This window comes from Vombatus ursinus, unplaced genomic scaffold (genome assembly GCF_900497805.2).
Source record: "Vombatus ursinus unplaced genomic scaffold, bare-nosed wombat genome assembly UNPS02014799.1, whole genome shotgun sequence".
In the NCBI taxonomy this organism is placed as follows: Eukaryota; Metazoa; Chordata; class Mammalia; order Diprotodontia; family Vombatidae; genus Vombatus; species Vombatus ursinus.
The window spans coordinates 1616411-1628983 of NW_020954577.1; the positions used below are offsets into that span (position 1 = coordinate 1616411).

Below are 12573 nucleotides of genomic sequence, written 5' to 3' on the forward strand. Positions count from 1 at the left end.
CACAGCTTCACCAAAGCACACTGACTCTGCGACCCTGGCCAGGAAAGTCCCTTAACTTAATGGTGTCCCAGGCCACTCGGAAGCTAGAGTTGCCAAGTAATGCTGATCTACGTTGACAGGGGAGTTTTTTCATTAGGAGATCCCCATGTGAGTCAAATCAGAAGTCTGTTAAGAAAACATCTCGAAAGGGCAAAGGGTTATCAGGAGAGTGATAATGGCTAAGCATTTCCCAAAGGCTTCAGTTTACAAAGTGCTTTAAACATCTTATTTGAACCTCACAACAACACTGTGGGTTGTGGACTATTGTTTTCCCCGCTTTACAGATGGGGAAACTGAGATTTGGAGAGATGTAGTGACCGGCCTACAGTTCTACAGCTAGAACAATGGGCACAACCAGCAGCTCGGGTCCACGGGAAGATCCACCTGTGATGTGCCACGTGACTATAAAAATGGAAATGCAGAACCAACAGACCACTTACATTCACACAAGTGCCGTCCGTGGGCACGTGACTTCTGTCCTCAACAAACTGTAGATTTATTTCAATGTCTTGACATGGCAGAGCTTGGCTGGGGATGCCAAATCCTCAGGCTTTTCAGGTTTCGGGCCAAAGACAATTTAGGGCCGATGCCACTAGGGCAAGACTTTCGGAGTTTCAATCCCAAATGATTTGACGCTGGCCTCCTTGATTCAGGTAACTTTTAGTGCAGCTCTCACACCACTAATATGTACTGTGAAGGAATCTAAACATATTTGTGCTAATGTAATGAGAAAAAAGTAATAATAATAATAAGTAATGTTTTGATCCAGCTTTAAAGTTTGCCAAATACTTTATATCTATTACCTCATTGTAAGAAGGTCTCACCTTCTGCTCTACATGGCATCATGGAAACCAACAGAATTTGGATTCCTGTTCCTCAGATTTGTGACTGGACAAAGCACTTCCTTTCTCATCCTCACTTTCCTCTCCTGTAAAAGGGAGCTGATAATACCTGTCACAGGATTGTTGTGAGAATCAAATGAAATCCTGTATGAAAAATGCTACTGAAATATAAACTGTCATGATTAAAGTCAACAGACTACATTTATGAGTGTACTTACAGATTTAGAGGCAGAAGGCACCTAAGAGGTCATCAGGTCCAACCTGTCTCATGTTTCAGGTGAGGAAACTGAGCCCCAGAGATGAAGTGACTTATTCAAAGTCAAAACAGACAGTAAGTGACCGATGGGATTTGAATTCAGGATGGCTGATCCAATAGTCTTTGCCTTAGTACCATGCTTATCCACCTTACAAACAATACAATACAAAACAATATAAACTATATAAAAGACAAATACTATTATTATTGATATTACTATAATATTAGAAGCTATTGCAGCATTAGAAGAACCTGGGTTCAAGTCCTTACTCTGACACACACTGGCTATGTAACTCAGCCCCAGTATTGACAGCTATAAATCAGAGATGATATTTGCTATTTCTCCCTCTCACAGGCATTACTTTCTAGCACAAAAACTTTTCTGATCCTGCCCCCGCCCAGATGCTTAATGTCATACTTTATTATGTATTTTTATATTCATTCTGTATATGCTTATGTATGAACATCTTAACTCCCCGGATGGAATGCAAGCTCATTAAAAATAGTAGGGAAGGGATCCCAAGCCCCTGCAAAGGTTTGGCAGAAAATAAATACTGATGGATTGACCCTTGGCAAACCACTGCACCTCCTCCAAAATTATAACTTGCAGATCTGCATACAAGAAAGGAGTTTGGGTCACCAATGAAACGACAGGCATTGACCCCCTCCCAGTTAATAAAAACAATTAAAAAAATAAGATGAAGAGGCTTTCAGTTGGTTATAAAAGATGAGTTTACGGTTCGTTATGTTTATCTAATCAGAGAAGCATTTACTTTAACTACTTGCATAAATTTACTGAAGAGGTGTCTTCATACAGCCAGTATGACCCAAACCAGATTAAAATGTAATTGGGAAATAGTGAACAAAATAAGTAAGAATACTACAAAACAAAGTTGCACTTTAAAATGAAGAGAACATGTGGCTTACAGGGATTCTTATGCATAAATTAGCAGCCCCCAATCCTATTTGAGTTTGACATCACTTGTGTATTAAATACAAAAATAATAATAGCAGGCTGGAAACTCGTCCCAGAATCTTTGCTATCCACAATCCATTAAAAAATATGAGAATAAGTGAAAAAGCATTTATTAAGTGCTTATTGTGTACCCTGTAAAATGCTAGGCTCTTGGGACATAGATGCAAAAAATGAAAAATGAGCCCTCCCCTCAAGGGACTTACATTCTTTCGGGGGAGCCACGTTCATCCCTAAAAATAAAATAAATCCAAGACAGTTAAGTACGGCGCTGAGCACCAGGGATACAGATACAAGAATGCTGACAGCCCCTGCCCTCAAGGAGCTTACTCTGTAAGTGGGGGAGGGGCACTAATGGTTAGGAGAGTTCCAAGGCGGGTGAGTGAGGCCGCGGGGAAGCAGACCTTCGCAGGCAACAAATAAACATAATAGTAATGATGATGATGATGATGATGATGATGATGATGATGGTCCATCCAAGTCCATCCCGCAGGGAGAGCGTGCACGCGCACACACACCCACACACCCACCCCCTCCCCTGGATCCCGAGCGGGGCGGGGCCTGGGGGAGGGGGGCGGGATGTCGAGGGCCGGAGGGAGGGGCCGAGGAGCAGGAGGAGGCCGACAGCTCTGACGTAAGTGACACGAGGCGTGGCCTCGACCGCGTTCCCACGCTCGCCCCGCCCCTCCCGCGACCTCTCCTCTCCTGGCCCCGCCCCCCCACCTCCGCCGCGCGCGAGGCACCCGGAAGTCGCGTGTCAGGAAAGGGGGAGGGGCGGCCGCCGGCGGTGGATGGCGGGAGGTCTTCGCCCAAGCGCCCGCGGAAAAGCAATCATCCCGCTGCGGGAGCGGCTGAGGGCTTGTGGTCGCCGGTCCGCGCTCCCGCCAGGGCCGCGGCGAGGCCCGCGAAGGCTGGCACCACAGCGAGTCGGCGGTCGCCCCCGCCGGAGTCCCGGCTGCGCCGCTGGCCGGGAGGCGCGTGAAGCGGGCGGGGAAGATGGCAGCAGACAAGGCCGCAGGTGAGGAGGGCTCGGCCCGGCGCCCTCGGACGCGCGCGCGCGGCGGAGGGATATAAGTTTCCCGGTCCAGTGGCGGTGAAGTGAACGCGCATGCGCAGGGGAAAGACGGATCAATGCGCGGCGAGGAAGCTGCGGGCGCATGCGCAGTATCTCCAGCCCCGGGCGCGGCGCTGCTGCTGCCCTCCATCTCCTCTCTCTGCCTCGTGCGGGTCCGGGTCTGCGCCCCCAGCTTTGCCCTTTTTTACCTCCTTGGTGACCCCGCCGAAGCTCCTTCCCCCCTCTGGGTCTCAGGTTTCCCCTCTGTAGTCGCCATGCTGCTGTGACCTTGGGGTGCGGAGGCCTCTGTGGCCCCTCGTCCTCGTTCTGGGCAGTGTTGGGGAGGTGGGCGGCGGGGCTGCACCCCGGGGCTCGGCGGCAGCCTCACTGTCTGTCTGGGCTTGGACTCAGTTTCCTCTTGTGTGAAATGAAGAGGGGGGCCCCCGAAGGTCAGTGCCACAGTACTTTAAGTCATAGCGATGCCTCCTCAGTTCATCGCTTCCCAGGCTTTGGAGCGCGATCCAGTCCCCTCCGACTTCTCCTTCCGAAGGCTGCCTCTGTTAAGCTCCCACTGTGTGCCAGGCACCAGGCCCTTGTCACTCCTCATCTCACATGGCTGGCCACACACCCCCGTCCAATGCGATCAAAAGGACCTGGTCATTCACTCTCAGGAGGAATCGAACGAAGCATCTGCCAAACACTGAACTGTGTGCTGAGCGCCTTTTGGTCCAAATAGAAAAGTAGGACACTCCCCGCTGGACACGGTGTGCCCCACACCTGCAGGGCCCTCCTTCCCATCCTCACCTTTATGTCCCAGCGCCCATGTCACCTCTGCCATGGAGCCCTTCCCCATCCACCACCCGTGGTAGTGGCCTCTCCTAGTACTTTGGTTTAATAACTAATACACTCACCGTGCAGTATTTTGTATAATAGTTGTCCCTGTTTGGTTCTTCCATCAACAAGCATTTATTAAACACCTGTTATGGGCCCTGGGGCTTCGCATGCAAAGATTGAAACAATCCCTACTTGCCAGGAGTGTGTCTTCTAATGGCAAGGATGACTGGTACCTGCAGCATAAATGTGAAAAGAGAATAAGTACCTGCTAGTTAGATGCGGGGTAATTTGGGAGGAAGAACCCTAGCAGGTTGGGAGGTGGTGCTCAGGCTTGAGCTGGAGGTTAAGAGGGGAGTGCATTCCAAGCCTGGGAGATGGTTGGTCTGAGTCCAGAGATAACAGTGTTTGGGACAGTGTGTGACACTGGATTGCAGTGTGGAGTGGGAAGTTAACATTCAGTGAGACTGGAAAGATAGGTTGGGTCAGCTTGTGAAGGACTCTAAAGGCTAAATGGAGGAGTTGATCTTTAAACCTAGAGGCAATCCCCACCAGAATCTGAGTGGGGAATGACATGCTCAGAACTGCATTTAAGGAAACTCCCTTGGGCAGCAGGGTCTCCAATGGCCTGGACTGGGTTGCAGTAATCTGGATTAAGGGATCTGAACTCATAATCTAAGGCTTTTTTTTTTTAACAACTTGCAATATAATTGTAACTTGCAGTATTATTGTAAGTTTTATTTTTGGCATTGAAAAATATTTTTTCTGAGAAGGATCCATAGGCTTCACCAGGTTGCCAAAGACGTCCATGACCCAAAAAAGACAAACAGAAATAAGGTCCTAAACTAAGGTGGTGGCTGTGAGCAAAGAGAAGGGGCTGCAGATGGTATGGCATTCGTGGAAGTGACATGAGGTGAGAAGAGGAAGGCAATGCTGAGTTTGGAAGACTGTAAGAATCAGTCAGTCAAGAAGGGTGGTGCTTTTCACAGCTACAGGAATATCTGGAAGAAGAAGGGATGCATTGGGGGGAAATGAGAGACATTGAGATTGAGATGCCTGGAATGTCCAATTTGAAGTAGGCAGTTGATGATATGGAATTGAACTTCATTGGGGGCTGGGGCTGATTATAGAGATTTGAGTTACTTGCATAGAGATGATGATTGAACCATGTGACTTGATAGGGTTTCCAGGAGTGTAGAGACCAAAGAGGGCCTGGGACAGAACTTTGGAGAATGCTCACAGGTAGCATGGTGTGGATGAGGAGCCAGCCAAGGAGACTGAGAAGGAGCAGTCAGACAGGAGAGAGTATCTGGGAGGAGCTGGTGATTGGCAGTGTCAGATGCAGGTTGAGAAGGATGAGGACTGAAAAAAGATGCACATATTTGGTAACTAAGAGATCATTGGTAACTTTATAGAGATAGTAGCTTAAATTCAGACTGTAGAGGGTGAGAGGAGAAGAGGGAGAAGTAGAGACAGGGAGAGTTTTTTTTTCCCCAGAGTTGAGCTGGGAAGAGAAGATGTATAGGACAATAGGTAGCGTGGATTGGAGGTTCTAGTGAATGCGTTTGTTTTTAAGTTTTGGAAGACTTGGTCATATTTGAAGTCAGTTGAAAGTAATCAGTAAAGTAGGCAGAGGTTGAAGATTTGAGAGAGGACAATGGAGGTTGTCATCTGCAGGAGGTGATGAGAGGAGGGGACCGAGAGCACGTGCAAGTAGAGAGGTGGTACTGAACTCAGCTTTCTCCTGACTCCAGGGAATCCTTTCCTGTTGAGTGCCATAGGATGAAATCATTGCGTTGTACCACTGAGCATGCTTCATTAACAGTCATTAAACAGTGCTGCTGTTCAGGTGATTAAAAAAAGCATGTGTCAGCCGGGTGAGCACCTTTTCTATGGCAATAAGGGTAACCTTGAGTTGTTTCTGAAGTGTCTTGGTATGAAAAGTTTCTTTTCATGAAAGTATGATCCATTTGAAGCAGTAGACTGGCTAGGGCCTTAAAATTCTTTTTTTCTCTGAAATTCTTTTTTTCTTGAGCATTATGGTTACTTAGCTGTATTTTGACAAGTGAATTTAACTTGTTCGGAACACTAGAGTCCAGTGGGGCTTATCCACCAATCAGATTTGAATTGTTAACATTCTGTGTTTGAATATACCACTCTGTACTTTCTGTTAACTGGCTTTTTCATTTGATATACTAATGAAGATTTGGTTCCACTTTCTTTAGAGAGAGAGAGAATTTTGGGGGTCAACTTGACCAGTTTAAAGAATTTTGAAGATGTAATGAATTCTTTTTTTTTTTTCATGTGGCTTAGGCATGAAAGGAATTGTTTTGTCAAAGATGAAATCCATTAGCTCAAAGAGTATCAAGCCTTGGGAGACCCAGAGGTCTGTGTGTCTAAAGGATAAACCCTTTTTATTAGATCAAAGTGGAAAAGGTGCCCAGGCTATGAATAAACAATCATTTACTATTTCAATTGGCAATGGTGATTTCTTTTGGAGAAATAAAGATGAATTGTGGAATTGGATGCAGACTCACTCTGGTAAGCCTTTGTTAGACTTTTAAAAACTTTTAAAAACTAATGGTGTTTGGTCTTAGAGTTAAAGAAACTGAGTCAAGCACTGTTTGTGCTCATGTCAGTGTTATTCCCTGAGTCCGTTTCTTCCTAATGTATTTAGAAGTGGGTCTGTCTGAGCAGAAAGGGAAAGAGGCTACTCTGCCCATGTGGGCAGCCCTTCAGCTCATTTTGCACTGAGATCTGGTCCTCAGTTTTTGTATACTTTGGTTTCCACATAGTTACTAACCCTGATGCTTTTCTGTCTAGGAAAGTGACACATCACATTAATAAAAGGGAAAGTAATAACAGTGGGAAGATTTCTAGGAGGGGAGATAGGTGGGCATGGACACATAGGCCCTGGAGGATTATGATAGCAACAGCCACATGAAATACCATTGGACTCTATTGTCTTCCTAGAAAGACGAGGATCACCCATCTGGGTTGGAACTTTTGTCCTGTTTAACTGAGTAAAAGTCTCTTGAGGAGGTAGAGAGTTAAACTCTATCCTTCTTCAATAAATTTATTGGGAGTATCCCAGTGGGGTTCTTAGAGTGGGGTGCTCTGAGAACTGGACAGCATGAATCTCATTTAATCATGTCATCTGATTATGAGTTGATATTTATTGGGATTAACTGAGGTAACACTAACATGATCCCAAATTCAACAAATATTTATTGTCTACTCTGTGCAGAGCCTTGTGCTATCTGTTGGAGGAGAAAAGAAGTTGAGATAAGATATCTTTACTCTTTTGGAGTTTAGAGTTAAGTAGGTCAGTCAGTAGGCATTTATTAAGCACCTGCTTTGCCAGGCACTGTCGTATATAACACATACATGATAATTGACATCAAGATTCATCAAGTACTTTCAATACGTTGTTTCATTTGAGCCTCACACAAGCCTATGAGGCTGGAGTTACTGGTATTGTTAGCCTCATTTTACAAATAAAATTTTATTTAAAAAATTTTTTAAAATCCTATTTTATTTTATTTTCAGTTCCTAATTCTCTTCTCATCTCTACCTCCCCCACCCATGGTGAAAGCAAGAAAACAAAATCCGTTACAAACATAGATAGTCTAGCAAAACAAATTCCAGCATTAAGCCATGTCCCCCAAAAAAAGATGCTTCAATCTGCCCTCTGAGTCCATCAGTTCTCTATTGAACTGGGTAGCATGTTTCATCATGAGCCTGGGAAATCTAAAAAGACAAGGATGTGCATAGAAGTACATGTCGGATAGTTAAAGCTTCATTCTTAATCAACATGATTGGCAAACAAATGATCAAAAACAGAGTGTATGATGAAATGCTTTCTCTCTTACATTATACCTTATATCCTCTCTTTGCCATGATGTAGTGGTAACCCTGGGTCCCCGACATGTTGCCAAGAGAGCGTAAGTTCCTGCTGCTCTTTCTAAGTTGGAGAGGCTTCAAGGACTAGGGTGGGGTGGGGGAGAGGGGGTGTCCTTTCTCTGAGAACTTCCCAGCTTTGCCAGATTTTAAGAGACTCATCACCGAATATTGACTCCTGGGGGAGTTTTTTCTTTTGTGGCTGAAATAATTTGTGAAGATATATATGTTAAGGTGTGGGAAAAGTTTTCAGTGATGCAATAGTGTGTCTTTGAAGTATGAAGTACATACATTCAATGTATGAGGGAGCTGGAGGTTTGGTGTATATGTTGGAGTATGGGGAGATGGCCAAGGAACCTAGAGTTAGGGTGCACGTGTGTGTGACCACTGGGCAATGGGGGTCATAGAGGGGAAGTTTCACCATCATTTCTCTCCCGGTCTTTTTAGTATTATTAATGTGATAGTGAGGTTTCCTTCAGCTGAAGGGACTGCAGGAGTTTAAGGGGGCGAAAGAAGCCAGGTGGGGTGATACTTGCATATAAGCTGTTTTACTGAGAGAGTACCATTGTTGGGCCATTTAAAAGCTAAAAGGTAACAGGTATTTTTCTGGGTTTTAAAAACTATTAAATTTTTCCCCATGAAGTTTCTAGGCTCTTACAGAATCTTAAGTTGAAAGGGGTTTTAGAGGCCTCGTATTCCAAATCCATTCCCCACCCCCAGCCTTTGCTTGAAGACCTCTACCCAGTACCAGGAAAGGCCCCACCTCCTGAGGCAGCATCTCCTGCTTCTGGCTGACTGGGGTTTAGGCAAGCCTGAATCTGCCTCTCTGCCAGTTCTATTCATTGTCACCAGTTATTAGCATCAAGCAGAATAAGTCTGAGTCTTCTGTGACATGACAGCCCTTCAGATCCATGAGGGCAAGGCAGCGCTCCAGTTCCTCCTAAGTCTTATCTTCTCCAGGCTCAATCGTGCCAGGCCCTGAAGTTGATCTGCCTGGGCTGTCGTCTCTCTTTGCTCGACTTTCTTTTCAACATATCAGTGTGCTTCCTGAAATATGGCACCCAGAACTGAACACAGCACTCCAGATAGGATCCGAGAGAGCATTGCACTGCAGACCTCTCCTGCCCCTCGTCCTTGACTTAGGTCTCTCTTAATGCAGCCTGAGATCACGTTGGCTCCATATCGTACTGGTAACTCATTTTGAGCTTGTAGTCCACTAAAATTTCCGGGTCTTTTTCAGATGAACTTGTTTCTAGACATGCCTCCCCCATCTTGTGCTCCTGAAGTTGATATTTTTGAACGTAAATGTAAGACTTTATGTTTGTCCCTATTAAATTTTGTCTTATTAAATTCCATTCAGCGTTTTAGCTTGTCAAGAGTTATTGGGTCCTGACTCTATCATCTCTGTTGGCTGTTCTTCACAACTTTGTGTCATCTGCAAGTTTGATAAGCATGCCATCTATGCATTTATCCAAATTATTAATAAAAATGTTAAATTGCACAGGGCCAAAGACAGATCCTGGGGCACTCCACTAAAGACCTCCTTCCAACATCTAGCCATTAATGACCCATTGTGTCCAGCCGCTCAGCCAGTTCCAAATCCACGTAAGTGTATTGTTGTCTAACCCACACGTCTCCATCTTGTCCAGAAGAATAACATAAGAGAGTTTGTCAAGTTCATTGCTGAAATCTAGATAAGATATATCAAGAGATCTACTGGTCTAGTAACCCTGTTCCCTCCAAAAAAAGGAGTTAAGGTTTAGTTTGACATGACCAGTTCTTGGTAAAGCCGTGTTGGGTCTTCGTGCTCGCCATTTTCTTTTCTGGTTGTTTGTGAACTATGTCTTTAAGAACGTGTACTGGAATTTTGCTCAACATCAAAGTTGAGCTCAGGGGCCTTTAGTTTACAGGTTCTGCTCCCTTTAAAAAAAATTCTGTACAACATTTGCTCTTCTCCAGCCTTGCAGTAATTCTGTTCTCCATGATCTTTTGTTTTTTAAGGTTTTTTTTCTCCTGGTAAATGTATAGATTTATTATATTTTCTGTGAAATAAGACTCGAGTTGACATAAGTCTCCCCATGTTTCTCTAAATTCTTTATAGTTGCCATTTCTTACACTGTGGTGATGTTCCCATTATTTTCTCTCCCACCCCTGTTACAAACCTGTATCATCAAGCAAAACAAATTCCTGAATTGGCCACATCCAAAAAAAGGTTCAGTTTATACTTTGAGTCCCATTATCTCTCTGTTGAGAAATGGGCTTCATCGTGAGTCTTCTGGAATTGTGGTCAGTCACTCTTGTTGATCAGAGGTCCTATGTCTTCCAAAGTTGTTTGTCTTTATAATACTGTGTCATTGTATAAACTGTTCTCCAGGTTCCTCCCACCTTAATCAGCATCATACAAGTCTTCCCAGGTTTTTCTGAAACCATCTGCTTCATTATTTTTTAGAGTACAATAATATTGCATCACATTTATATACCGTAATTTGTTCAGCCATTCTGTAGTTGGTGGACACCCTCTCAGTTTCCAGTTCTTTGCTACCACAAAAAGAGCTGCTAATAATATTTTTGTACATCCTTAGAGTCTATTTTGCTTAGAACTCATCTGTTCTTTAATCTGTTCTCCCTCTCATTCCCCCTTCTCTCTTTTCCCCTTTCTTTCCAGTTTGCCCATTAAGTGAAACATTTCTGAACCCATTGCTGTATGTGTATTTTTTCCTTCTTTGACTGGTTCAGAAGAAAATGAGATTGAATTATCAACCATTTTTTCTACTCCTTCTTCCTTTTTTATATAGACTTTTACTTTCTTACACCCACCATATGAGATAATTTTCTTCATTTTTCCTATCCACCCATTGTATTCTTTTTTCCCTCCCTTTCTGTTCAAGACCATCAATATCACAAAATAGCTCCCAGACCCTCTGGTGATGTTAAAGTTCTTAGGAGTCACATGTATCATCTCCCTGTATTAGGCTGCAAAGAGTTTATCCTTGTTTTTATGTTACTTTTGATTCCTGTGTTTGTACTTTAAAGTTTTTATACAGCTTTGGCCTTTTCATGAGGAATGCTTGGAAGTCTTCTTTTTCATTAAAAGTTCCTTTTTCCTTCTTCAGGATTATTCTCAGTGTAGCTGATGAGGTTATTCTTGGTGGTAAGTCTATATCCTTTGCCTTCTAGAACATCGTATTACAAGTTCTCTGCTCCTTTATAGTGGTGACTGCTAAGTAATGTGTGGTTCTGTAACTGTTGGTACTGGAATTCTTTCTTTCTGGATGCTTTCAGTATTCTTTGACCTGGAAGCTTGGGGTTTTAGCTACAGTGTTCCCGGGAGTTTTCATTTTGGGCTTTTCTTTCAGGATGTGACTGGTAGATTCTTTCTAGGTGGTTTTCTTTTATGGTTTCTTAAAATGTGATGTGTAGACTATTTTTTTTTTGTCACGGATTTTAGGTAATCCAGTGATTCTCAAGCAATCTCTCCTTGATGTGTTTTTCAGGGCAGTTTTTGCAATGAGATCGTTTAAGTTTTCTTTCTTTTCTTTTTTTTTTTCAAATTATCCAATCTTCTGACTTTGTTTTAATATTTCCTCTTGTGTCGTGGAGTCATTATCTTCTATATGGTTTATTCTAAGTTTTAGGGAGTTTGTTGCTTGGCTGAGTTTTTCTTCCTCTGATGCCAAGTTTTCAGTTCCCTTTCCAGTTCTTTCTTCCATAGCTTTTATTTCTTTTCCATTTTTTTCCTCTAGCACTATCATTTCACTTATAGAAACATTTTAAAACTTAAAAAAAAGCAAAACACCTCTGCCTTCCTCTCTTCTAGGAATTCTAGTTAAACATGTGCCCAAGTTTATTTTTCTTTGACCCTTTTCTTGTAAATGCCTTAGGGTCATTTTCTACTTCTGGGTTTGTTTCTTGAACGTTCCTGTCCCCACAATAATTCTTTATGGTAGGGTTCTTTTTTTGTTTGCTCATTCTTTCAACATACGTCCTGACTTTAACCTTGATGTTGGGGCTGGCCTCTGTGCACTTCTGGAAGGAATGTCCTTTTGCTGCTTTCTTACTGTAATGGGTCTTGTTTATTCCAGGACCTCAAGGATAGCTCGTGATGAGAACTTACAAACTCTCAGTGATTCCAGAGTGATCTGATCCAGAGCAGAATCCAGTTTTTGCCCTTTTCATCTTAATTCTGCAAGTTCCTGAGCAACTGGCCTCTGGGCTTGCCCTGTTTGGAGTTCCAGTAGACTGCTGCTGGACTTGGCCCCTACCAGCTGATTGGAAAGCTCTGCTGTTTCAGAGGGACAGAATTGCAGGCTCCTCTTTGGTCTGACATCCGTGCCCTGGTTATTTCTCTGTAGGCTTCAGACTGGGCTGGAGGCTGGAAGTGAGACCCTGCTCTTCTCCTTACTAGGTGACTGCTCACCCTGAAATGCCATCATGTAGGTATAGATTCCTTCCTCAGTCAGCCCTGGATCTGTGACCTAGAACTGGGCGGTGAGCCACAAAGCCGCACCTAGTCTGTGCTCGGGCCCCCTCAATGCTGGCGTTGCGATCTGTCTTTGCCCCTGGGTGCAGCCTTGTCTCCAAAGTCTGAAGACCCCTGCCCCCTTGTGACAAGCTGAGCTGGAAGAACAACTCCTCGCTGTTACTTTTGCTTGGATTTCACCACTGGGCCTTGGTCTGG

General features: G+C 44.0%; 1 protein-coding gene across 4 annotated transcripts in view; it reads left to right on the forward strand.

The window, feature by feature from the left end:
* Nucleotides 1–2901: 2901 nt before the first annotated feature.
* Nucleotides 2902–12573, forward strand: part of LOC114050543 (CCR4-NOT transcription complex subunit 10) — a 66702-nt gene continuing 57030 nt past the window's right edge. For 2 of the 4 annotated variants that reach the window (XM_027872321.1, XM_027872320.1), the window contains exon 1: nucleotides 3034–3128. In XM_027872321.1, coding sequence (XP_027728122.1) covers nucleotides 3107–3128 — 22 coding nt within the window. In that variant the 5' untranslated portion in view covers nucleotides 3034–3106. Of the gene's footprint in view, nucleotides 3129–6303; nucleotides 6537–9399; nucleotides 9501–12573 lie in introns of those variants that run through there. The other 2 variants (XM_027872319.1, XM_027872322.1) reach the window with 2 other exon arrangements.